The following is a 27,620-nucleotide window of genomic DNA, read 5'->3' on the forward strand; positions in this document are numbered from 1 at the left end:
GTAGGATCGAGTGTCACTACATAATTACCGCTCTTGAGGCTTCCAAATGTGTTGGTCTTTTCCAGAAATTTTTCAGTTGCAGGAGTGTAAAACCCAACTCAAATTGGCTTAAGCCAAAGAAAAAAAAGTCTCCAGGAACTTTAGGTGATATCTGTCTTTAGGCATGGCTGGATCCAGAGGATCAAATTACTTTTTCCGGTGTGGCTTTACTTCTCAGGCAGGCTCTTCCCTGCATGGCAAATACGACTCTTAAGAATCTTTCAGCAAGACCATACTGTCAGAGAGAGACACAGCAGTTCTAGCAAAAGCCCCAGGATTGTGTATCATTGACCAAACTGAGTCATGAGCTACCCATAGAACTGGATTTAGGGTGAGCAGAAAATTGAGGAGGAGTCCCCCAAAGGAAGAATCAGTGAGCTACTACTAAAAGAATTGGAGATCGGGGTTGAGATGAAAAATGACTTTCATGCCAATTTTCCAGTGGATGAACCATCCAGTGTAGGGGACTGCGAGGAACATCTGGAGAAGTTCTAAGGACATCTTGAGCTCTGTTGCTGCCCACTTACAGCAGAGCATGGATCCATTTGATTGGATGCTAAGCATAAGTATAGGCTCCTCCCTCTGTTCATGTTGGTGAAATCCAGGGTCACCAATTGGCTGGCATCCATGTCAGTGGAGATGACAGATGACTTGATGATTGGAGTCTCAGAGCTAGAATCTGATAGATAGAAAACCATCACCAAGGGTGAGATAGACCCACCCACCCACACACCCACACACCCACACACACGACTCTGAGCTCCCTGGGGGCAGGTACTGTTGGTTTCATCTCTGTTTCCTCAGAATCAAGCACGGAGTACTGTTCTTGGAATCAGTCCACAGAGTAGATGCTGACATAAATTGGAATCCCATTATAGATGAGGTAGAAGGAAAGATGAAAGTATAATTAGAATCATAGTTAGATGGGTAATTGGCTGGGTGAATGGACATTTGGACAAATGGATGAATGCATGGTTAAATGGGTGGGTGGATGGATGGATGATTGGTTAGGTGATTGGATGCTTGAGTGAGTTGAAGGTAGATGACTAGCTAGGTGATTGGACAATGGATGAATAAATGGATGGATAACTGTTGGGATGACTGGATGGATGGCTATATAGATTATGAGTGATGGATGATTGGATGGATGACTGAATTGATGACTGAATGGTTTTATGGTGAAATAAATGGATGGATTGTTGTTTGGATGAATGAATAATTGCATGGTTTTATGGAAAGATGGATAAATAGTTAAGTGGGTGAGTGAGTGGGTAAATGAATGGGTGGAGGTTTGAATGGGTAGATGGATGGAATGATTGATGGGTGATGGGTGATGAATAGTAATACTGTGATGGTTGGATACGTGGATGCGAGAAAGATGTAATGGTTAGATGGATGGATGCTTAAATGGAGATAAAGAATCCCTAGAGTTGCCTAAAATATCTGGGTCAGCCTTACTATTATCTGCCAACATAGATTTCTTCCAGAATGAGTGGAGGAGTTTAACTGGATGAATTGGCTTCTGGCTGGAGTGGAGAAAGAGACTGGAGCAGAGCCATTTGAGGAGTCAGTGATTTGAACACTACTGGATCCTGTCTCCCCATTGTTTGGTACCCCTGCCTCTCAGGCACCTACCTGTAATCACACTCTATCCAGCCCTCCCTTCCTGTCACCATCAAAACCTGCTGTCAGGAAGAATTCTGTTTAGAGTTTGACAAAGAGTAAATTACTCATAAAAAAGAAATTTTACATCAATGGGCTTCCATTAGAGGCACTAATAGTGCACTGTCAGCTGTTCACGCAGGAAGAGGTTTGGGGTGGGGTGAAATAGACCTGCCCCTTAATCCTGAAATTAACTGTCTAGGTGGCCAACTACTTTTCTGTTGTGTTGACTAAATGTCGAAGGCTGGTTCTGCCAGTACACAGTCTGTAAGGTAAGTGTTTTATTCTCAATTCTAGATCAATCACGGCTGCCAGTGGGCAAGGACAGTCTTTCTCATTCTGTAACAGAGACTGCAATTAATGAACGTCAGATGATGGATGGATGGATGGATAAATAGATGGGTAGATGGGTGGCTAAGATTTAGTGGCCCCAGGATGCTTGCCTTCACCATTTGCCCAGCAGTATCTTGCAGTCTCTAGAACACTCTTAGAAGTAGAGTAACTGAACTATGCAGGACTTGGAAACAAAATCCCTTGGCCTCCCAGAAGTCTAAGCATGATTCCAGATTTCCTGGCCAGCTCAGCAGAAGGATAGAGAACCAGAGACGTCTTCAGGTCAGTCTCTGGGGCTAAAGGTATTCGCCTGTCAAGGGCTATAGAAGTCAGAGAGCTACCATTCGGATTTCTTCCATTGCAAATGACATAAACACAATCAATGCAACTTAAAAAACAGAAGTTTGGCTTACTTGACTGAAAGGTTCAGGAAATGTGTGATCTCAGACCTTCCCCTCATCACCACCACCCCAAATGCAGAATTCAAGTGTCTTTAAATTTTTTTCAATTCAATCTCTTTCTCTCTACCCCTGGACTCTGTTTCCTATAATTTGGCTTTTCTCGCAGGCAATAATCCATATGCTTGGAGTAGAAGCTGTGAAGGGAGTAATTCAACAAAGATTTCCATTGATAAGGCATTGCTTAATTCTTAAAAGGATAATTGCTTAGGAAAGATAGGTTAAATTTATTATGCGAGTTAACAAATGTCCTTATGGTTTAAATATTTTGAATTGGTTCTTCCTTAGTTATTTGCAGCCAAAAATATCTCAACTTATATAGCACATAATAAATAGTATTAGTAGTAGTATTATGTCACATGGGCTCAGATTTCTACTCAGGAAATCCATCACTCATGTTACCAACTACTGAAGTGGGCATTGTTCATCAGATACTAATCGAGCATCTACAATGCACTGGCAGTGTCCCAGGCACAACAGACACAAATTTGAATAAGACATTGTCCTTACAAAAAAAAATTGATAAATTTGACCACCTTAAAAAAACTTATAGAAACATAGGTAAAGACAAAAGTCAAATTGAAATTCAAATCACAGACAAGAGCAAAAGTTAATCCTCCTAATATATAAAGAGCTATTAGAAATAAACAATATGCCAACAACCAGATAGAAAGTGGATGAAGGCCGTGAACAGACATTTTATATTTTTTAAACATACAACTGGTTCTTAAACTCATAAAAAGATGCATAATCTCACTCATATTAAGAGAAATGCAAATACACTGAAATACAGTTTTTCACATTAGGTTGACCAAATCTGAAAGCTTCATGACTCAGTACTGGTGGAGCTGTGGGCCCTTCCTGCATTGCTAATGGCAGCTGCAATTGGCATAACTTCTAAGAAGGTAAAGTTGGCAATATTTATCCAATTTGTAAGTTTGACCCAGCAATTCTGAGAAGTTATCAACCCATACATTTACGTAGGTAAGAAATTTCTGTACAGAGCTACTTTCTACAACACTATTTGTAATCAAAAAAATGAAAACAACCCAAATACCCATCAGTAGTGGACTATTTAAATGATAATATGCCCACAGAGTGAAATATTACACAGCCACAAAAAGGAACAAGGCCAGTCCCTGTGGATGAATTTGGAAAGATCTAAACATAACACTAAGTGAAAAAGAACAGTTGTAGAAGAACATGTGGCACAGGCCAACTTTTGTGTAAAAATGGAGGAAAAAATGAGAAGTATTTGCAAAAGGAAATATGGGAAGGATATATGGGACAGTAAAAGCAGTGGCCCGCCGAGGACTATCAGACACATGGATGACAAGTGGGAGAAGGCCTTACTCATATATTGAACTTTGCAAATGGTTTACGGTAAAAACATCTTAAAGGTCAGATGTCAGTTCTGGAAACTTCTCAGTCAATAGTCCATTGCCCTTGGAGACTTGTTTCTAGCTAGTTTCCCCCAAATGGCAACACTCACCCTTTGCCCCCAGGCCTCATGGTGTCTGTGCAAAGGCTGAGGAAGATTCGTCTGGAAATCACAGGACTTGTTCTTGCTTCATCCCAGGAAGCCTCACCCCCACTGAGTCACCACTGCCAGCAGTGGGGTCTTGGTGGTTCTCATCGGGGGACCCTATCAAGTTTCAGGGCAGCTGTGCTACATCAATTCCTCCGCTCCAGTAAAGCAAAGTTCTCCCACCCACCAGGGCTCTTGTTGACTTCGGGAAGCAGAGGTGAAAACGGATGAGGCTGCCCAAGCCTGGGAACCAAGCAGGCAAAGGACCCATGAGACGCAGACTCTGCCACTCCCGTCCTCGTCTTTCGGAAGATGGGCAGGAGGTGCGCAGGCGGGAGCACTTCCTTTCCACACCCCAGTCCCAGGATTGCTTTCCCGCCTGAGCCACAACCCAAGTCCCCTCCCGAGAGCCACTCTGGGGTCAGGAGAAGAGAGGGGGCCATGGGACCATCAGCGGGATGGGGAAGGTGGACATCCTTGGAGGCCTAAGTCAGCCAGCTTCAAAGGGGGTCCTGAGAACATCCTTCACACAAGACCACAGCATCTGTCCAGTGAAACATTCAGGGTCCAAAACGGGCCCCTGGGCTTGTCCAGGGGTGAATGCTGTGGGGTTTTGGGTTGGGTGAGATTTTGACTCTCAGAATACACCACATGGCCTTTCTCTGTCACCAACAGAGACTGCCTCCTCCCCAGACACTGGCTGGAATCCAGAGGAGACACTGAGGTGATGCAGTATCATCAGAACAGCGGCAGGGCGCTATGGGCGGGCTGGTCACCTCCAAGGAGGGGACATCTGAGCTCAGACCCAGATGATGAGAAAGATCTGTATGGAGGTTACCCAAGTGTAATCATGTGTGAAAATACACCACAATACACACTAGAGCTTTGTGCAGTGAACTGTGTGTAGATTGTAAAACAGAACTAGAAAATATCTTCGAGTTCATGAGAAATCCCATGACCCATTGCTTTGGGATCCTCCAGGCCCCCAGAAGGGGTGGAGGGCAGATAGTGTCTCAGCCTTTACCCACACTGCGCCACTGTCCTGATTTCTGTTGCCCAGATAGTTTGGCCTGATCTACAGGCTCCTATAAAGTGTCCCATACGGGGCCTGGCTTCTTCCACTCACAATGATTTTGAGATGCTTCAAGGATGTTGCCTGGATTTGTAGTTCATTCTGGGTAAAGGAGAATCTGAGTTGAGAGCCCTCGACCAACCGTTCTCCCCAGAGCACTGTCAGCCGTGGTGACAACACCAGCCCAGCGCCGGTGAGGCTATGCTTGCTGGTGGCCACAAGAGGGCAGTGCGACCCCGCCGCTGGCCCCAGCTGCCCACAGGTGCCACCTGAAGTCAGGCCAGGAAACAACACTGCAAGGATTCCGGAAGCATCTCCATCAGGCCGTGGCCTCACTTTGGGGACTGCTTCCCTGAAATGGCAGCGCCATCGAGGGTGTATTCAGGCCTGGGAATTAAGGATTAATTGCCCCGCTGTGGCCACGAGGGGGATCCCAGCAGAAAACAGCATGATGGCCTTGAGAGTAACCAGCAAGCTCAGGGGTGGGGAAACACTTCTTCCTGCCCTCAGCCCAACGTTAAAAGGTAGCTGCTCGAATGTTGAACAACACCGTTGTAAAGACAGTTTAAACTGCCTGAAAAAATGTTGAGATTTATTTTTATATCCAGACAAAAATGAGTGTTCGGTGAGCTCTGGCTGTAGGGGCGGGGGTGTCTCTTGGCCTGTGCGGCCCCCACCCCAGTCCACGGGTATCAGGACCACAGAGGCCCAGCCCTTCTCGCTCTCTCGGCCCTTGCATCCTACTGGCCACCAGTGTGGTTGAATGAGGCGCAGCAAACACAAGCCCAGTTTCTAACACTTACTAACCGCCTACTGCGTCCCAGGCGCTGGGCTAAGCCCTTGACCTGCCCTCACTTGTTCCGTCCTCACGACCACGCACGGCGCTGTCTGGAGAGGAGGGAGAGCATGATGGTTGAGACGTGGGCCTTGGGGTCAGGAGAAGAGAGGGGGCCGTGGGACCATCAGCGGGAAGGGGAAGGTGGACATCCTTGGAGGCCTAAGTCAGCCAGCTTCAAAGGGGGTCCTGAGAACATCCTTCACACAAGACCACAGCATCTGTCCAGTGAAACATTCAGGGTCCAAAATGGGCCCAGCTCTTTCTTTTACTGCGTGTTCAGGGAACTTCCCCTTCCCGAACCTCAGCTCTCTCAGCTGCAAAATGGGGGTGACAAGAGAGCCCACCTCGCAGATCCTTTGCCAGCACTGAACGCATTCAGACATGAGCAATACTTTTTGTTTGTAAGCCCCCTTTTTGGTCACTCTACAAAACGAAATGCAGATCACATCGAGACCCAGTATAACATAGACATACGTGTGTGCAGATAAATACAGGTGTGTATATTGTATGAGTGTGAATAAAACATGTTTCACAAAGCGATGCCGACCCAGAAGACTGTGACACATCATAGTTATTTTCCATCCTATTCTATTTTCTTTTTACAAGACGCAATCCACTAAACCCATGCCATGACCCATTGTTTGGAAAATACCGGTTTAGAATTCCGCGGCAACAGTGGCTCCCCAGGTGCCCAGTCCTGCTGTGTGGCTTCCTCAGTGCTCCTTGTGATTCTGTAAATACTCATAATACGTCAGTCACACCCAATCAGGGAAGCAGCTAGATCTGACCCATGTGTTTGGCGTAAGTAATTTATGATGAGAATTAGACCTTATACAATAGATGTGGGAGGAGGTAGGGAAGTGAGGTCTGAGAGTGGACTTTTGGAGCCACCAACCAGGCAATCTGAGAGGCCGTGAGGTGCTTCGAGCCGCCAAAGTGAGGCTGCCGAGGGGCACCAATAGAGAAACGGAAGGGGAACCATTACCTCTGCAGCCGAGCATCCGGTGACAGGCCAGAGGCTAATGCCCCCGAGTCAGGAGAAAGACCTGGATGCAGCCCCGAGGACAGCAAGGGCACGCTGGTGCCTGCTGGCACGCCTGCAGCTGTCTGACACATCAGACCGCAGCGACCCTGCAAGAGTAGAGGCTGCCGCCTCCCTTTTGCCTTCAGAATCCCACCAGAGTTGCTCTCTTGGTCAGTTCTAACTGGGAACCATTTGGAAACGGATTCTGGGAAATGTAGTCCCAGCCTAGCCCAGTTGCCACAGTACAGAGTACAGACCAGTTGGCTTACTAAGCCCTCCTGTTTTAACTAGCTGGGAGAAGCCTGCTCTGGAAAACTCACCTGACTGGCAGAGACTTTGGACAATTCTGCGGTGGGTGCCTGTCAACGTTTTTGTCAACGCAAGGCCTTTTGTTTGGACAGTTTCCCACCAGTCTGCACCAGAAGCAGCCTGAATCTCACTTTCCCAGCCTCCCTTGCAGTTAGACTGTAAGCATGTGACCTTGGCTCAACCAATCAGATATACCCAGATGACCTAGGCTCAGCCAATCAAATACATCCAAATGATACGTGGATTTAGTCTATCAGATACACATGTGGAACCGAGGCTTAGCCCATCCCGATACACCCACAGGTGAAAGCAATAGAGATGGATTCTGATGTGTGAAATTCAACCTAGCAAGAAGGCGGTTGAACTCCAAGCATCCCTAGTGAGAGCTGCAGTGTCTGGGCCCAGGGGTAACAGAAGGTGACAGAAGTTCTTGCAATGTAATTTGGATACTGCTTCATGGCCGTCTTCCAGCCCTCCCTCCCAGAGATCGGGGAGTCACTTCATATCCTTTAATAAATTCCTTTCCTGCTCAGACTACCGAGAGTGGATTCTGTTGTTTGCCACTAAAAACCTGATCCCGCTCTAAATACATTTAAACATCAAGTTTCAGTTTCCCAACCTGTACAAAGAGTGGATTAATATCCACCCCCATGGGCAGTTGAGAGGAGTCAGGAAGAAGGTACCCAGGAAGGCATTTTGTAAACTTACCACATTGCCACACTCTGGGGCAGTGTCAGGCAGACTGGTCTGCATCCTGCCCCTGGCATGGACCTATTGTGTGGCCTTCAGCAAGTCACTTTCCTCCTCTGAAGAGTGGGACTCTGATTAGGGCCTGCTTCGTGGAGTTATCATGAAGACCAGAAGATTCCAGCATAGAAATCCCTCAGCAAAGCTCAGCATGCAGGACAACGTACCTACACCGGTGACGCTAGAAGGAATATGAGTGACTTTTGTTTCACTGGATTAAAGAAAGTAAGTAATAATATAGGTGGTGTCCTGATGTACCCTCATATGAAGGTGGTCTGTGAATGCTGAAGTAAAGAAACACGTGTTCAAAACACAACTCTGACTAATGCCTCTGAATTGTACACTTAAAAATGATTGAAAGGGCAAATTTTGTCGCATACATTTTACCATTTTTAAAAATTAATAATGTAATATACCAAAAATCATTGGATTATACACTTTAAATGGATAGATTTATAGTATATGAGTTCTATCTCAGTAAAGCTGTTAAAAACAAAAATACCACCCTGGCTTCCAGTATCCTGTGGGAGCATAGCTGGACCCCTGACTTGTCTCCCTCTCTGATCTCATCAGCCCCAACCCCACCCCGAATCCCTCCATTCTGGCCTCACTGGCCTTCCTTCTCTTCCTGGAAGATGCCAGGCCCCCCCACTTCAGGCCTTTTATATTCGCTCTTCCTTCTACCTGAGCTGTTCTTCCAACCAGGTTAGTGGCTCTGAGCTCTGGCAGCCCATCAGGACCATCTGAGGAGCTTTGTGAAGTACAGAAGCCCAAGCCCCATCCCAGAGAGTCAGATGTCATTATCTGGGGGAGGGTGACGTCTGAACATTTATTGGTCTTTTGTTTTAAATCTTCCTAGGTGCTCCTAACAGTCAGCCAGCATTAAGAACCACTGCCCTGAGGGGGACGGTAGAGCTCAGTGGTAGAGTGTGTGCTTAGCATGCACGAGGTCCTGGGTTCAATCCCCGGTACCTCCATTAAAAAAAATAATAAACCAAATTTCCTACCCCTACCCACCACCTTCAGGTTTCAAAAGCCAGCTCCTCCAATAGGCCATCCCCAATTCCACCATCTACCTCCCCTACGCACTCTGCTTATTTATCTTCACCAGTCTGTTCCACTTAGGATTCTATCATATGCACGTGACTGCTTTCCAGTGAGAATGTCTGATGGATGAGGACAGAGGCTGTGTCCCCAGGGCCTGGTTCACACAGATGTTTAGTAAGCAGCTGGTTGCCAGAATAAACCTCCACCAGTTCCCCTTGGTCCAGCTCCGTCCCTGGGGGCTGCAGTTCTAAACACGGGCCACCAGGTGGCGATAGTGTCTGATTATATTAAAGGCTACCCCTTTGTATTAAAGGACCCACCCCCCTGGCTGTGCCAGCCCCGCCCTGCCCTGGGCCCGCCCATCGCTAAGAGAAGGGAACAAGGACCTGGGCAGACTGCATGGTGTCCTCCCTCTCCTCCTCATTCATAGATCCAGAGTCACTGGGCATCTGAGAATACTTGACCCAGACTAAACTCAGGGGTAAGGCTGCTCTGTCTGGAACCTCCAAGTCCTTCCCTTCTTACCTGGCCGCTCACTGAGCCCCAGGTGCAGTCACTTGGGATGACACTCACGGGTCCCTCATATAGCCCACGACTCGCACACGAGGGTCCTACAGGTCTGTTCGCCGTGGCTGGTGTCTGCAGGCCACCTGAATGTCTGTCAACGGGGGGCTGTGACCTGCACTGCCACCTTCCACATGACAGGATGCCCCCTCCCCCTGCAAAGAGGAACAAAGGAGCTCTTGTAAGATCCCCATTTTGTTCCTTTCCCAGCTCTGCTCAGCAATGGCCTACAGGCCAAACCCAGTTCCTGCCCTGCTTTTGTCCAGCCCTGAGCTGAGAATAGTGTTTACATGTCTAAATGGTTGAAACATCATCAAAAAATGATGAAAATCATTAGATGACACATGAAGATAGAATGACCAGGGTGTGCCTGGTCACCCTCTATCAGTGCAGGCCACCCTCCTGGCCACAGAAAGAAAATGCCTTCCCCTCCCGCTGTTTCCCCAAGACTGACCCAGGGTTGCCCTTCTGTTTCTGCCTGTCAGTAAATTTCAAGGAAATGGACTTCCCAGGAAAAGCGCCCACCGAGGGCCCTTATTCACAACGTGCCCACCACCCAAGGAGAGGTGCCCGACCCCTCGTGGCCCCGTCTCCTGTGTTTGGTCATGCAAACCTGACGCAGCCATCCGGACCAAAGGGAAAACTGCAAATTCGAGGACAACCAAGCCATTTTTCCAAAACAGTTTAATTAAAAAAAGGTGAAGAATCTGAAAAAACTGGGGGTGGGGGGAACCCAAAAGAGCATACCGTGTGAGTTCACTGGCTCAGTCACAAAGAAACACCATCATCAAAAAAGATATTTAAGTTTAATACAAATTTTATACAAAGAAAATGTGAAAAAATACTTCCATATGCTAAAAGCAATTATGCTTCACAAATAAGGCCAGCTAGGCTATTTTTTTTGTTTTGTTTTGACAACTGCAATTCACAAACGTTCTTTCTCTCCCATTTTCCTCTAATACTCTCTTTTTTATTTCTTCTCTAATATGGGGAACTAGCTGGAAACTGTACATCCAGGATCCTCTTATCAACAGTGAAGAGAAAGTAAACGAGACTAAAATGTACAACAAAAGGTACTGGAATGATATCGTACAATTAATTTTTCTCATATACATACATCACCTGTTTGCTTTGTTCAAAGCTTTTTGTTTTACACAACATACAAAATGGTACTACGTAGTGTAACAGACAGCAGGGCGATGCCTGCTCCCTCTCACACTGCCTCTGTGTCATGCTTACATAAAAACGTGGAATTCCATCGTATAAATAATACATACATGCTTCATCCCAGACTCAAATGTCCTCTGCGTGCGTCTTGCCTTTGGGGTCTTGCCTCCGAGAAGCACGGCCATCTCTTACCAAGCGGGTGTGAGTGTGTTGAAAGGAACCACAAAGCAAAGGAAAGATTTCTCTTTGTTTCAGAGCTTCTGACTCTTAACACGTTTTGTATGTTCTTTGCTTCGGCCACTGAGCTGAGCCGGCCTTGTTTCTATTTGATCTTCTGTAAACAAGGACGTTGGCTTTTTTTTTTTTTTCTTTCCTTTTTTTCCCTTTTCTATGAGTAGAGTCATCACGGAAATCACATAAAATAAACGAGCTCCTCCATGTGTCCTTCTGGTCCAGAGAGCTTGCCTTTGATAACACAGTAACGTAGTATTTGAGAGGGGCCAAGGGCTGGGTGGGATGTGGCCATGACCACACAGCACCTGTGCCGGGAACTCCAGGTCCTACTGTGCTGGGTACAGACGTATGAGTGGAAGCGGCTGGATAACCCCCGGGCGTCCCAGGATGGGGACCCGCGTGCCACAGCCATCCCCATGCCCTCTCCACACACGGTAACAGATGGGCTGGCAGACGTCCCTTCTCCAACATCCATTCTTTTTGTTGTTGGGTGTATTTTTTTTTTAATTGTTTTTCTCTCTTTTTTTTTTATAAGTTAAAGTCAATACAAATATAAAAAGGGGAAGGTACTCTAGGCTCGATGACATCCACAGATTATACATTATTTACATCTGAAGCATAGGTTTCACGTGGGTCGAAGTTCCTCAATCAAGGCTAATGCTGGACGTGACGTAGTGTGGGCGGCCCTTCGGTCCAGGTGCCCAGGCCAAGTCCGAATGGCTGGCACCCTCCAGCCTGAAGCCGGCTGTTCTCCTGTCTCACATTTCTTTGCTGTCTTCTGTTTTCCTGGTGTCTGGTTTTTTTTTCCTCCATGGGGTGGGTGGCTTTTGTCCCAGTTTGTCCCTAGTCCCAGAAGGTGTCCAGCCGAGACTCTTTCGGGATGAGGCTCTTCGAGCTGGCACTGGTGTTGTGCTCAGAACGGGTGGACCCTCGTTTCTCATCGCTGCCGCTCCAGCAACTGGACTTACTGCTACGGGAATGGTCTGGGGAGGGAAGGCAACGGGAAGGGACGGTTAGCACTCCAGCCTGCCTCCAGCGACCGTAAGCATCCCCCAACTCCATTTGCACCTGCTCCCCTGGAAGCCACCTCCCCACGCCCCCGACTCCACCCAACACAGATGATCAGAGTCCTGCCACCGCCTACCGCCCTGAATTTGTGCGTCTGCGAAGGACCGAGGCAGAACAACTTATTTTGGTTTTTTGAGGAGATTTAACAACAGCTGGTTGGAGCACAGTAGGGCATCATGCTCGGAGAGAATAAAGATGAGTGGAAAAGGTGCTAAATTATCGAGGAAGACACTTCTCGTGTGGTACCTGGAACTGTGCACCCTTGTTACATGACCAGACACCCAGCACCCCATGCACCTGGGTCCACCTTGGCCACTAAAAAAGGCACCAAAAGTTGGCATTCAATCTACTTACTTATGTGAGTGGGTTTCTTTAATCAGTCTATAGGCACCACAAAAAACAGACTTACAATCAAATGACCCAAAGGAGAGGACCACCAAAGGGGAGGGGTGAGGACCAGACTGGTGAAGCCCAGCTGGGCTTAACGGTTAAGACCCACTGGGTCCCAGTAAGGACAAGCTTAAGGGTCACTGAAGGATGCAGAACCAGATTAAGACCTAAAGGAGCTTTAAGGATGCAGGCACCACAAGGACCTCCAACTTGGCTAAGATATAAGGAAACTGAAGGAAGAGCCAAATGAGGTGTCTGTCAAACTTCAAACAGCCCAGGCCTGCCAGCTCAGCTAAGAGGCCTCTCAGCACGTTGCTAAGAACCCAGCACATCTTAGACCGTTTACCAAGTTCAGACAGACTGGGACAAAACTTTTTTTATAATTTTTTCAGGTGGGGTGACAATATTTGATTGATATATATCCACTGTCAAGCTTAGAGACATAATCAGAGTGAGTGAGCAAGGGACCATATCTTCGCCTGGGGGAGGAGCTTGCTTATCAGCTGCTGATACAGCAGGCGTGTGTGTGGCCCCAGGTTCTGTTTCTGGAAGATAAGTAGCAAAGAGAATGATAAGGATCTCCCAAGTCTTGTATTGACTCAGGAGAGAACTCTTTTGAGTCACCTGCATCCATGACCATGTGATGGGTAGAGCTGGGGTCAACGGTGTCATTGACTTAAGGATCCTGAATCTAATTCTTCTGACATGTTCCTCCCTATCTGTGATGGCTACACCGTCAGGTCTCTACAAGGTCTCTGGAGCATATGGTCATCACCACACAGAGAAAAGCCTACAACCGTGTAGGCAAGTGGCACGGAGTGTCCCCAGCTCTGGTGAAGGCAGAGACCAGCTGGGCCACTTAGAAGACGTGGGAGCAGCGCTGAGCTTGGCACAGAATCTGCACCCCGCAGCCAGGCTGGCCATCCGAGTATAAGTGCAGAGCCTAACTCCTCCCGTGGACGGGACACAGGGCGCTGGTCAGGTAGGGCCAGTCACCCTACAGCAGACCATCAGTGTTCATCCAGGACCCTTTGTGAAAAGAGCGAGGATGAGGCCCGTTCGAGAAGCCAGACCACATGCTCTGGCCCCTAGCTCTCTGCTACGTATGGATTCCGATCGCCATCAGAGGCACGGCTGAGAAGAACCAGACAAAGCGAGACCCACCACTCAGAAGACCAGCAGAAGACACGCTCACAAAGGGAGACACAGAGACACACACAACACGAGCCTTCCGCGTGCCGGGGCGAGGTCCCCGGCAGCGCCCGTGAGGCAGGGTCATACTTACACTTCTGGGCTGGGTAGTTGGGGTGCGGCTGGTGGTCTGTAGTGGTTGGGGCAGAGGCAGGCTGCTTGTCACACCTGTTGCTAACTGAAGAGATAGCACAGGCAGCCTCAGAGGCGGGCAGAGGGCGAGATCCGCACTACCCCATGTGCTCACTGCTCTGCTCATCAACAGGCTACTGGTCTTAGGACTGGTTGGCTGCTTTGTTGATGTCACCACTTTCCAACTTAATGCATTCACAGGAGACTAAGGCTTTTAAAAATGCATATTAAACCATGAACGGGATCACTGGACATGGCATGGCATTACGGGTGGGAGATAAGGTGTACAATGACATAAAAGCAACTATGTGAAGTCATAAATTCTTGGAATTTTGAAAGCAAAATTCTCAGAACCACTAGCTCTGCCAATAGCTTAATTCAGCCAGGAAAAGGGGAGGCACTAGAACAACACTTCAGTGGAAGGTTCCACCCAAGGAATCCAGATTATTGAGGGCAAGTCATCGCTAATCTACTGCCAAGGATGATGACAGAACATGGAGGAGAGGACGACAAAGGTGTATGTGATGACAAGGATTAAGGAAGGGGCTGCAGACGAGCTAACAAGCAGGCCACTCCTCAGCTATGATGGTAGGACACCAACAAAGAACACCTGAAATGGAAGAGTCAAAAATGTGTGATCGGGAAAGTGTCTCAATAACATAACTGTCATGGTGAAGAATTTGGTAGGGGAGTAACTGAAGATATGATAAAGACAAAAAAGGGAAGGAAGGAAGGAAGAAGGAAAGAGAAAGGGAGGAAGGGAGGAAGGGAGGAAGGGAGGAAGGAAGGAAGGAAGGAAGGAAGGAAGGGAGGGAGGGAGGGAGGGAGGGAGGAAGGAAGGGAAGGGAAGGGAGGGAGGGAGGGAGAGTGAAAGAAAGAAAGGAAGGAAGGAAGGAAGGGAGAGAGAGAGAGAGAGAAAGTCCAAGGAAAACTAAGGCTACACAAGGATGGAAATGTAAACACAGTACACTATTTGACTCTGCAACAAATGCATGATCACAACCATGGAAACACACATGATCACATTTCAATCTTTTAGACTCAGCCAACAGCCCAGAGTGAGAAGACCCAACTGCAGTTACAGAACAGAATGCATGTCCTCTACCTTGATGATGGGAAAGTCAGAGCGGAGAAGACGGAAAGGCTGGATATAACAGGGTAGGAGAGATGAGGGAGGAGATGGGCCGCCAAGAGAGAGGCCCAAAGATACTGTCTCTAGCTGACAGAACAAGAACTAAAGAATAACCATTTCACTGGACCAAGGTAACCTGGAGAGCACAGCCAGTAGTGACCCAAGTAGTCTGGGGAGAGGGAGTGTAGAGGTGAGAAGTGACCCCAACTCTCATCTTTTAAAGCCGTAAGTCAACAAGCAATGTCTACAGATAAAATCCAGAAATAGAAAATGGGGAAATATATTATTTACATTATTTACAAAGAAGGAGGTAAGAACCAGATGCACCAAAGACAGCCATGGAAACTGGCACTAGGGATGGTTTTTCCCAGGACAATTTTATTGTCTCTAACTATAGTCATCCCTTGATAGCAGGGACGGCACAGGGGATTGGTTCCAGGATCCATTATGGTTACCAGAATCCACGGATACTTTAAGACCCATGGTCGGCCCTCCATATCCACATCCACGGAGTCAACCAACAGCAGGTGGTGTAGGGCTGTATCTATGATGGGAAAACATCTGCGTGTAAGTGGACCTGTGCTGTTCAAACCCGTGTTGTTCAAGGGTCAACTGTATATGTATGTTTAAAGCATGCATTGCTTTAAAACCTTAAAGTTAAGAGACAAGTGAACAGGAGAGGCCCAGGCCCACCCTGAGGAAGCTCAGACCCCCCACTAAACCCTTCTCCCTCCCAACCAGACTCCTCCTCTTCCCACCCTAGTACCAGAAGCCAATAAAGAGCTCAGAAACCTCAATGCTTTATAAAGCCCACTGTCCTCCACTAGATTTCACCTGCATTGTCACCAAACAGCACGTGCTAGCAGGAGCTGTTGGGCACATGAGAAATCAGAAAACAAGTCGGTCTTTCTGTTTTGACACAACCATCAGCCAAACTGCTCTGGTGAGTAAACTGGAGGAGGGGAATTGAGATCCCTGTGTGACCCGGCTCCAGGGACCTCCCGCCCGTTTCCTGCTGCTCACGCTCTCGGATAAGGCGGCAGCGCTGCCTGAAGATCGCTCTTTCCTCCAATTTCTGATAATTCGGGATCCTTCCCTTCCTCCCTAACCCCCTTCCCCCTCCGCTTCCCCCTCCCCTTCCTCCTCCCCGATACAGACACCAGAGGCCCACCCAGCACCAAGTCACCAGCATCCTCCAGGCTCCCTGACTCCTCACTCCAACCTTCCTTTCTACCCCTTCAGACACCAGGGCACTTTAGGTCGGGGGTGAGCCAACAACAGGCCATGGGCCAAATCGTTTTTCCCAGTACAGTGGCACACTCACCTGTCTGTGTCTGCTTTTGGTCTGCAGTGGCAGAGGTGAGCCATTCTAACAGAGACTGTGTACAGGTCCTTGAAGCCTAAAATATTTACTGTCTGGTCCTTTACAGAAAGTTGGCCAACCCCTGGGCTAGGTAATACCTTTCACCTCGCAACTGCAATGTGATGCGTCTCCCCACTGCCTTCCTGCACACAAGCCTCCCGATCCCAACAGATTCCAGATGCCCCAGCATCACTGATCTTCCCGTGCTCATTCGGCCACTTTGCTGCTCGGAGACCTCAACAGCGTCCCCTGTCTGCAGCAGCATTCCCCCAACTTGAGCCCTCCGCACCTTTGCAATTTTGACACACTCACAATCCTCCCGCACATGGCTGGGTTCACGCTTGTATTTTACACTCATTTTAAATTTAAGTCAAACAGAAACTCTTACAGTACCACCAAAAGCAGGAAATCAGTAACATCTGCCACACGCAGAAGGCAGCTCTACAAACCAACACAGTGAAAACCAAATTGTAACAGAAAATTCGAGGTGGGTGCCACGCAACTAAAGCCTCAAGTCCTGCTCTGCCTTTGTTAAAGAGAGAGAAACCAGAAGACATCAAAGGGATGAGGAAGACATCTTAGCACCAGACTAAACTTGTCCTCAGAGATGCAATCAGAGGACTGAAGGGGGAGTGAGGAGAGAGTTAGTTTTCTCAGCAGGCAGTTCAATCGTATTTAATGCCAAGTTCATATTCTCCCTAAAGTCAGCTTGTGCTGCTCCTTCTGATGATCCCCAAGCCTGAACCACACGGGAACTCCTCTCCAGCCCCTCTACCGAGGAACACCAGTCACTCCTTTCTCTACACATTTCATGTGCAGAAGTGAAAGGAAACGTCTGGCTCTCAGCTGAAGAGAATAATCCGGCAGAAAGAGCCTGGAGCTAAAGGACCTTGAACGGCAGAACCATCCTCGGTGAGCAGACCTTCTCTGAACCCTTCTGGAACGCCCGAAAATGGGCTTAGGAGGGTGCAGGGAAGGGACCCTGTGGGCTAGAAAAGAGAAGAAGAGGAAAACCACAGACAATTTCCTCAAAAACAGCCTACCAGATTATTCCTCAAGTGGAAAGATTGTTACAGAAAGATCATCTACCTAAAAATTTTCTTTTCTTCCTCTCAAGGCTACTTGAGCCTTTTCATCCACTAAATGCGGGCGTTGGGGCCTCAGGAAGACATTCACACTGTCTCACCTCCTGTGGTCATTTCCCTGCGGGCAGAAGAACTGCCCAACCCAAATGCATGTTCCTCCCACCCCAGGTCGACAACAGAACCCTCTGTCCAGATGAACCCAAGAAATCAAACAAATACAGGTAAATACTGATCCGTTTGGAGGAGGGCCTGAAAGCCGCCCTGCCCAGCCACTCCCTCACCCCCAGTGACCCGCCCGGGGCACCCCCAGGGATCCCTAAGGATCCACAGTTTGACAACCACTGCCCTAAAGCCTTCAGGTTCTCCCAGAGAACACGGCTCCCCTCTGCCCACGGGGACTGCGACAGCACCATTCACCCACCAGGGGGCAACATACCAGAGCCTTGGTTGGAGCCTAAGAGAATGGAGGAGGGCGTCTCCCTGGAGCCAGAAAGGTCGAGGGTCTAGAAATACAAAAAGAGAGAGATGGAGGCAAGGCACTGGGGCCAATGTAGCCCCCCAGGGAAGCCCAGGGATCCATGGGGTGCTCTTCTCTGCTCCCAAATCACCTTCTTGCCCTCTGCCTGGTGTGCCCAGGTCGGGGCGGCCAGGTCAGCTGGGGTGGCCCTAAGCCTGTGCTCTCGTGCTCTGTCTCCCAGAACGGCCAGGCTAGAACACAGCAGTGGGGTGGCCCTTACTCAACCCTACAGCTTCAGCATCAAGAACACTCACTGTTTCCTCAACTCCTTTCCCTGACCTACCCACCCTCCAGACTTCTGCCACATCCAAAAAGGAAGTACAGCCGGCCCGTGGTACCCGTCGGGGAATGGTTCCAGGAGCCCCTGAGGACACCAGAATCCGCGGATGCTCAAGTCCCTTATGAGAAATGGCGAGCACAGTGAGTACAGCGGGCCCTTCGTATCCAAAGGTTTCGCATCCAGAGCCAACCAACCACAAGTGGAGTTTCGATTGGTGGAAGCTAGAAACCCTCGAATACAGAGCGCTGACTGTATACTCCATCAAAATTACACCAATTCACATTTATTTCACATTCACCTCTTGCGAGGCAATAATATCAATGAACTCAAAAGGATTTTGACTTTCTGGGATGATCTGTTTTTCCCCTAATACACATGAAATAAATCCACAACGACTAATTAAAAATGAACAATGTCCCACCCAAAGTGATGTCTGCATACAATCCACGTTACGTTTGCACACCCTGGGAAAGGAGGAGGAGCCACCTCCGTGTCCAATACCACACTCACCAGCCATCTGTGACTATTTGTATTTAAATTAACTGTAATTCAATACGATGTAAAATCCAGGTCCTCGGTCACACAAGCCACAGATCAAGTGCTCAAAGGCCACACATGGCTAGTGGCTCCCCTACTGGGCAGAGCAAATACGGAACCTTCCCATCATCACAGAAGGTGCTACCAGACAGCGCTGCCCTGAATGCACACCTGGTGGCAAGGAGCCCCGCCAAGACTCCGTCACGGCCACCTACAGCTTGATGACAGATAAACCTCCCACAGCACAGGACTCGCCCGGGTGGCAGGTCCAGGGGCAGGTCTGAGACTCTGCTTGGCCCAAAGGCGGTGGGATTGGGACTCACCGAGCCACTGTCCTTGCCCTTCTCCGCGGACGTCTCCTTCTCCTTCGAGGTGCTGGTTTCCACAGGGGTTGCCTGCGTGCTGGAGGGGGTCCCCTGGGATGCCTTGTTTAGTGTTTCTGTGTTCACCTCGGGGTCTGCTTCCTGCTGAGGGGCGGTAGCTGGGGGCAAAGAGGGACAGAAGCCACGGATGAGCTGAGTGAGGCGACTCCCGGACCCACAGGGAGCCCCACTCTGCACAAACCAGTGTCTCCAAGAGATGCGGCCACGGCTCAGCCCCGGGCAGGGCACGAGCTCACGCCCCGAGCGGCCACACTCCTCCAGACACGGGAATTCCAGACCACGTGTGAACATGTGCTCACTTTTAAGTCTGATTCATATTTTATTAAATCATTCTCGAGCTGACAGCATGTTTGTGGAACAAACAGCCTGTAACCGCTCTTCTAGGATGACTCATTTCATAATGTCTAATTTTAGGCCAATTTTCGCCCCATGGACTTGCTTTCACAGCAGAGTTGAGTGGTTCTGATGGACCACATGGCCCACAGATCCCAAAATAGCTTCGACCTTCATAAAAAAACCCTGTCCTAGAGCATCTCAAACTTGGGTCATTCATGCATTACCTTTGAAAATTTTGCCAATCCACAGATATACTCCTTTGTCCTATTATTTACTTGAAGTCAAATAAATTCTTTGAAATGGAGATTTTTAATTGTAAGCACAGAAAGCTCATGTTATTGGCCATAAATAAAAGCTAACTGTAAAATAGTATTATTAACTACTAGTAGTAAATTCTAATTAGACAGTGTCTCCTGGCCTGGGATCTGCTTGCTCTGTATTAGAAAGAGATTATGAAGACAGATTAGTTCTGAACCAACACTTTTTCCTTCACAGAAGAACTGGGATTCCTGATTATTTAAAGCCTTGAGTCCAGGGTTACCTAACAAGCAGGGTTTCTCCACTTAAATACTATGGATGTTTTGGGCTCTGGTGTAGGGGGCTGTCCTGGGCATTGTAGGGTGTTTAGTAACATCCCTGGCCACCCCCCAGCTATGACAACCACAAATGTCTACAGTCATTGCCAGTGTTTTTGAAGAGGGGCCAGACACAAAAACTGCCCCCAGTGGAGAACCACCACAACTCACATGAAATTAAAGTGATCTGAGCTGTCATTACAAGACACGCGCTGTGGCAACAACGCCCCAGAGACCAGAGGTTGGAAACACTTGTGCCTGGAGCCTCAGCTACACGTCTGTGTGCTGCCTTCTCATGTGTAAGGGTCACAGGTGGTGGGTGAGTGTGGTCAGGGCCAGGGGAGGCCAGCCCTGCCGTGCCCGCCCCGGGGCCCTACCTGACTGGGTACAGGACTTCATGTGCTCGGGCCAGTGGGCCTGCTGGCAGGGGTAGTCACAGTAGCTGGTGTTCCAGCAGCAGTAGAAGATGGCCTCCTTCTTGCAGTTGGCACACCACTGCTTCTTCTTAGTCTCATCCACCGCCTGCTGCTTCTCCAGTTCCAGCTGCTTCTTCACCTCGGCGATCAGCCGGTCCCGCTCCTGCTCTAGGCTCTGGCGCATCTCCGCCATGGTCAGCTCTGCCGGCAGAGGTGAGGGGACACCGGCTTCCTCACCCGCCCCTCCAGCCCAGGGAGTGGGGTGTTTCACCCCCGAGCAGAACGTGGATCCCAACAGACCAGGTGTGAATCCTGGCTCGGAGATGTCCCAGCTGTGTGATCCCCCAACCCTGGGCGAGTCACCGAGCCTCCCCGGGCCCGTGTCTGCATCTGTAAAGTGGGAACTCATCACGTGGACCGGACGGAGCTGCCTGTGATCGTGAATGACCGGTGTCGGCGACGGGGATGAGGGAAGCCTCCAAGTAAACCCTTGAAACAATTTCCACTAAATTCGCTTTGAAGTTTATCATTAGCATAAGCCTTTTTTCTATCAAATACTTATACATCCCCTACTATCTGCAGATATAAGCACTTTACAAATACGAACTCCTTTAATCCTTATGCTAACCCTATGATGTAAGTACTACCAGGATACCCCTTTCACAGATGAGAAAACTGAGGCACACAGCTAATAAGGGCAGAGCAGCAAGTAGAACTTGGACACTCTTTCTTCTTGGTGTGTTTAGCAGCAGTGGATCAAACCTACCAGACAGGGCATAGTGATTGATCCTTACACTAACACGAAAACCATCCAACCACTCAGGCTACTGAGATTTCTCTAACTTTATGTCAGACACCAAGTGCATCGCAGTTCACCTGGGGGCAACGTGCACACCGGAATAAAAGAAAAATAAATGGTTCCTCGACTCCTTAAAATCCTCTTCCTGAAATCTGAAGAAACAAAACACTCTCTAAAAAACACCAGTAAAGAAAACTGACCCCTTGTAAAGAGATTAAAAAAAACGCTTGTGTCCAGGCACAGCCTTTCCGGCACTCTCAACCATGGGAAGCTCTGCCCAGCCCACAATTTTTCAAATGTGCAGCCAATATTTTAAACTGGAGCCATTCTGCATAAAAATAGGTTCCCAGACTTGACCAGAAAAACAAGCAGCAGCAACAACGTTCAGATAAATTTCCTTCAGGGCAACAAGCGAAGGAGCAGGAAGGAGGGGAAGGCGGGGCTCTCCTGTTGGCTTCCTAAGGATGTGAGTTTGCAACGCGCGATTTCAACATGTACCGCCTGCACACAGGTGGGAACAGAACCTGACGGTCTGCCAGCATCCTGCCCCGAGGCTGATACTACATGAGGGTCTGAAGAAAGCTGCTCTACACCTTTGGGGGGAAAACCTTTACAACAAGAAGTAGATCTATCGATAATCCGAGGACCAACATCACTCTCTCCACGATGTGGGGTGCACAGGAGGCATTCCAGAATTTGTTAAAACGCCCAACATTCAATGGTTATGAGGGAAAGTCTGCAGCCAGAGTGCCCAGCTGTGAGCCACGGCTGAGTGACTGCACACGTCAGTGCCTCAGCTTCCTTACCTGAAAACAGGGGAAACACACTCCTTTTTATCAGAGGGGTTTCTGTGAGAATTAAACCAGTTAACTCGTGGAAAAGCACTTTAGTCAGTTCCTGGCACAAGGTCAGAGCTCAGAAGCGGCTACCACTGCTGTTGTGATGAATTTGTTGCTGCTGTTGGCGTTTTGAAGGCAGGAAGAGAAGAGAGTCCCCACCAGCTCCTCCTGCCTCCGTTCCTGGTGTCTCCAGGTCGGACTCTCCAGGACTCTGTGGTCTCCCCAGGACTGGTAGCTCCCCCGGGTCTACTTTTGACTCAATTCACATCTGGGCCTGATTCCAGAGGCACAAAGAAGTTCACATCCAGAACCTTCCTCAGTGCAGACAAGCCCCCAGGACTTACCCAAGTTGTGTTTCATTTCCGAGAGCTCTTGCTGGTGCAGCCACTGAAGTTTCTCTATCTCAATCCTCAGCCTGCGGATCTGGGAGGGGAGAGAAAGACTTAAAAAGCACGCCTGGGAGCCTTTGGCCAACAAGGCTCGGAAGCTCCAGCTCTCGCTCCAAGGTCAGGCTCACGTGCTGCACCGGAGCGGGCAGCCTGGCCTGCGCTGGTCTCCCCACAGCTCCAGGCAGAGGGGCGGCCACCGGTGGGTTAACCCGAATTCGTGAGCAATTCTGCTTCAGAAAACCAAATGCTCCAGGAAAATGCCACTTAGAGTGAAGATGAGGACCAGATTTTCATAATAAATACTACATCAAAGATTGCATTAGGACTTTGGTCCAAAAAAATGAAACTAAAACAAAGACAGCTTTATCTTTTACCTAACATGGGGGTTGGGGGCATGGCACACGGCCATAATCATTCACTTGAAATATCACGGCCTAATATTTCTGAAAAATTATAGGGTATTTGGGGGTGCTGGGGAGTAAATTTGGAGCCAAATTCATTTGGAAGGCAGGAATATATAACCCAATCTGAATTGCTATGCAGCTATTTACACTGTTTTAATAATCATAGTTTTTCTCAACTGGGATCATTCTGTCCCCAACCCTCCCATGACATTACAATGGCTGGCGACATTATGAGCTGTTTCTGCCCTCAAGTGGGTAGAGGTCAGGGACGCTGCTAAGCCCCCCCCCAAGGGAAAGGACGGTCCGTCAACAGAGCACAAATGGCAGGAGCATCAAGGTTGAGGAATCCTGACTTATCAAATGCAGTGGGAACAACCGTAATGTTTCACGGCAGAAATGGATCTAATTGTGGGAGGGGGCTGCACACCACCTCTTTAAAATCTGAAAAAGACTGGCACATTATCAGGACCCAAGGTTTCCAGTGAGACATTCTGGATTCATACTTTGAACCACATGCCAGTTTCTTAAATGAACAAAAGGGGATGAAGCATGGTGAGGGTGGGGAGGCTTTTCTAAAACAAATGTCATTGTCTGACACCCCAGCATCATCATAAAAATAATCGTATTAGCAAAACTACCCAAGGGGATTCTCCAATTTCTCTTGTGGCCTCTCTTAAACCTTTACAGTCACGAGGCTCTCCGCTGAAGGCCTACGGGGGCACCGCCCTGGAGATTTTCTCTTGTTCGTCTGAGTGCCAGCCTCACCTGGCCAGGCCCTCAATGGCTTTACACGAGACTGCTCCCAGTTCTCCATCCTGACTTTCAATGACCTCAAGAAGTCCTGCCACTTGTCATTTCCCCCAGTGACTCGTCTACACCTGGCTTGTAGTGAATACGCCTAAGAGGGAAGTTCGGGAGGTTTATTTTTAAATACATGGTCACTCCCTAAGTGGACATTTTAACGTTTTAACCAACTATTCCCTAAGCAATCACATAAATGAAGGAAGCTCAGGATATGAATTCCTGAACAAGGATCATGTGTACAAAGAAGTCCAAACTTCGGGAGAAGACGAAGGAACCAATTTTTACATGGCCCCAAAGCACTGGTTTCCAATTTCACCAGTGGGTTAACAACTCAGGCTCTGGTTTTGGCTGTTTTTTATGAGAAGTGAACTGACCGCACAGAGCAGGGGGTGTCTCCACAGCGCCAGCTTTCTAGCAAAGTGAGCAACACCCTCCCCCACAACCTGTACCAGCAGAGTGAGCTTGGTGACTGGAGCCGGGACCCCAGGGGGATTTGGGGAGAAGCTTCTTCGTGGCCCCATCACAGCAGCCCCCAGAACACCCTGAGAGCAGGCAGGTCCTTCGTGTGTCGTCTCTGACCTCGGCTATGGTGCTTCCAGTAGTGTTTTTAGAAAGGTCGTTATATATTTCTGTCATCGTGCCTTTTATCGCGTCCATCATCTGAAAGATAAAAACAGAAACGATTCAGGTGGGGGAGGTGCGTGGGCAGAGCTCAGTGGTAGAGCGCGTGCTTAGCACGCCTGAGGTCCTGGGTTCAATCCCCAGCCCCTCCATGAAATAAGTAAATAAATAAAAATAAAAAATACTGCATTGAGCTTCACTATAAAAAAAAATTTAAAAAGGAAAAAGGAACGATTCAGGTGATCACTGCCCCGAGGCTTTTTCTAGACGACATCCACCTGACATCTATCTGTACAAAGCAGAGGTTTCTCAGTTGGGAGTGAATCTGTCCCTCCTGGGACACGGAGCATTTTCAGTTGTCGTGACTGGTGGGGGTGGGGGACAGGTGCTAACAGCATTAAGGGGGTGGAAGCTGGTGATGTTCTAACCATCCTGTGGACAGAACACAGAATCATCCAGCCCCAAATGTCACTGGTGCCGAGGTTGAGACCCTGGTATAAACCAGGGTAGGAATCACCCTGGACCGTGTTGAGGGAGGACCTGACAACCATAAAGCTAGTTTATAGCCACAGGCTAAACTGGGGAGACCGAACCTGGCCCCAAGATGGTTTGGCCAGCACCGTGGGTTCAAGGGAGGGATTGTTTTGGTTTTTTGCTGCTGTTATTTTTCTTAATTCTTTCCCCTTAAAAAAACTAGTGTTTTATTGAGATAACAGTCATACACAATTCACCCATTTACAGTGTTCAATTCAGTGGCTTTTAGTACGTGCACAATTGTACATCCATGACCACAATCAACTTCAGAATTTTTCATCACCCCAGAAAGAAACTCTGCTCCCCTGAACCTTCACCTGCCCCCGCCAATACCCCCCCAACCCCTGACAACCATGAATCTGCTTCCTTGTCACTATGGATTTGATGAACATATACTTCATACACATGGAATCATACAGTATGTAGCCATGTGGGACTACCTCCTTCATTTTAGTATTAAGTTTTTAAGATTTGTCTGTGTTGCATTCCTTTTTATGGACAAATAATATGGTCCATTGTGCGGATCTAGCTGGTCTGTTATTTTAATGCCTTTGGTCTGGGCATCCACTGCCTTTCTGGTTTGTTTCCCATCTCCTTTTTCTTTAACCATCTGACCCCTGAAGGCATTAGCGAGTTTGTGACAACAGCTCAGGTCCACACAGCAGGCACCCAGGTAGGTATCTGCTGACGGAATGTGTTTGCAGGATGAATTTCTCTTCTACCTCCCACTTGCCGGCTGACCCCTCTCACATCACAGGAGGAAGAGGCGGGGACAGGAGAGCAAACTCAGTCTCAGGTCTGGCCTGGCAGCCGCCGCTGTCTCCCCCGTGTTCTGCAGTTTGCCCCAAGTCAGTAGGAAGGCAGGGCAAAGAGCACCCTCTTCCCTGATGCCCAAGATTTGTTCCTACCATTGCATCTTCCCATCCATGCTGTCTCTGGGCTTTGGTTCCCCCACGTATAAAATAAGGGTAGTAACAGTGCCCCCTCGGGGAGGGAAACAGCTCAGTGGTAGAGCGCATGCTTAGCACACACAGGGTCCTAACTTCAACCCCCAGTACCTCCACTGAAGAGAGAAAAAAAAAGAAGAAAAAAAGTCAATCAATCAATCAATTAAAAACAACAAACAAACAGTGCCCCTTTGTAGGGTGTGCACAAGGACTAAATAAGAAAACCACGAGAAGACTGTGGATCAGCACCTGTGGAGGAATAGGTTTTCATCAAGTAATATCTGCTTGTGTCATTTTCACAGAAAAATTAATTCACGTGAGCATGTAATTGCAAAACTGCGGCCAACCACCAAAAAGTAACCCCCAAGTCACCCCAAAATGGGAGGAAAATGAATAAAGTTTCTGTTGAGATTTCCACTCCCAGCTTGTGGCAGAGGCCATGGGGGGACGTGGCCAGCAAAAACACTTTGTGCTAAATGCAGCTTTATGGTCAGTCACTCGGCACGGGCCTCCCTGCCCACGTCAATTTAAAGTATTAAAACGAAATTGCTTTACGAGAAAAATTTTAGAAAGTGGATGAAATTCAAGACGTTCCTAATTCAAGAGTTACATTCCATTTTAAAGAAATCATGAATTTGTGGACTGACCTTCGTTCCTACTTCCAAATATAGCAAAGAACTCAACATTAATAAAGAGCTCCTTTCTGCCAAAACACACAAATCTGGGTCTTCAACTCTGGGTCACCTCAGACACAAGAAAGTTCATCGGCTCCAAAAATATGTCACTGTGTTCATTTTCTTAACTGCAAAGAAAATGTCTATCAAGAAGTTCATTCCTCGGTGGGGAGGAGTATAGCTCAGAGGTAGGGCACATGCTTAGCATGCACAAGTCCTAGGTTCAATCCCCAGTACCTCCAGTTAAAAAAAAAAAAAAACAGTTGTTCATTCCTCAGTTTTGCTATAAGAGTGAAGCGGGTGAAGAGGTAATGGAGTAACAGTGCAGGAGCTAAGAATGCTGGCCTGGTGCGAACCACCTGCCAGATCCACAAGGCAGGCCTCTGTTATTTCTCATCTGTAAATGGACAACTTGGACCAAATCAATGGAAGGTGATACAAGAACTCAATTGCAAGCAGAACCAGAAACCACTCAGGCAATAGCAGACATCCTCTTAAGTCAGTCATTTAAAAAATCACCCTCTTTCAATTCTCTTGTAATCCTACAACAGGTCACATTAGGAAGAAAGTCTCTGTCCGGTACCTTCATGCCTTTAACACTTTCATGATAAACTCTCTTTTTGACAAAAGGGAGGTGGATTTATTCTCGACAAAGAACAGGATCTGGTGAGGTGAGACAATTTTATTTCAGTTCTTTAAGTCAATTGAAACAAAAATAATAAGTCAGTACTAGTTCAGGTGGTAAATAGATAAGACAAAAATCTTGAGGATGGTAACAAATAACTAACTAACAGCTGACATTCTTCCTGTTCTGAAACCCAGGGACTCTCTAACAATTCATGTATGTTAGTCAAAAGGGGACAGGCAGTACCAAATAAGAGACAAAGTTATCCCCATGACAAGGTTCTAAGTATCTCTTTAGCCACAATGAATCTTAAGGGGGGGGCTTTTAAAAGCCATGCGTAAGAACAATCAGTTTGTGGACACTGGACAGCTATGCTCAGCAGGCTTGGTGTGAATTCACAAGTCAGCTCAAAGCCAGGCGAAGAGCACTCTCTCTAGATCCTGGCTGCTAACCATTCAAATGCCAGCTTAGGCATGCACTGATTATGTGACCTTGGGCAAACTGTGCAACCTCACCGGGCCTCAGCTTTCTCATCTGTAAAATGGGGTGATAACAGT

The 27,620-nt window shown here is 48.1% G+C and overlaps 1 protein-coding gene across 20 annotated transcripts in view; it reads right to left on the bottom strand.

Annotated features, from left to right (window-relative positions):
* Positions 1-10,288: 10,288 nt before the first annotated feature.
* ZMYND8 (zinc finger MYND-type containing 8) overlaps positions 10,289-27,620 on the bottom strand; it is a 108,022-nt gene continuing 90,690 nt past the window's right edge. For 10 of the 20 annotated variants that reach the window (XM_074347365.1, XM_074347380.1, XM_074347373.1 and 7 more), the window contains 7 exons: positions 24,242-24,322; positions 22,410-22,488; positions 20,389-20,628; positions 19,041-19,198; positions 17,820-17,886; positions 13,766-13,849; positions 11,671-12,005 (listed from right to left, as the gene is read on the bottom strand). In XM_074347365.1, the coding sequence (XP_074203466.1) occupies positions 11,866-12,005; positions 13,766-13,849; positions 17,820-17,886; positions 19,041-19,198; positions 20,389-20,628; positions 22,410-22,488; positions 24,242-24,322 (849 nt within the window). In that variant the 3' untranslated portion in view covers positions 11,671-11,865. Of the gene's footprint in view, positions 12,006-13,765; positions 13,850-13,928; positions 15,480-17,819; positions 17,887-19,040; positions 19,199-20,388; positions 20,629-22,409; positions 22,489-24,241; positions 24,323-27,620 lie in introns of those variants that run through there. The other 10 variants (XM_074347384.1, XM_074347376.1, XM_074347370.1 and 7 more) reach the window with 3 other exon arrangements.

The sequence above is a fragment of the Camelus bactrianus genome, chromosome 19 (genome assembly GCF_048773025.1).
Source record: "Camelus bactrianus isolate YW-2024 breed Bactrian camel chromosome 19, ASM4877302v1, whole genome shotgun sequence".
In the NCBI taxonomy this organism is placed as follows: Eukaryota; Metazoa; Chordata; class Mammalia; order Artiodactyla; family Camelidae; genus Camelus; species Camelus bactrianus.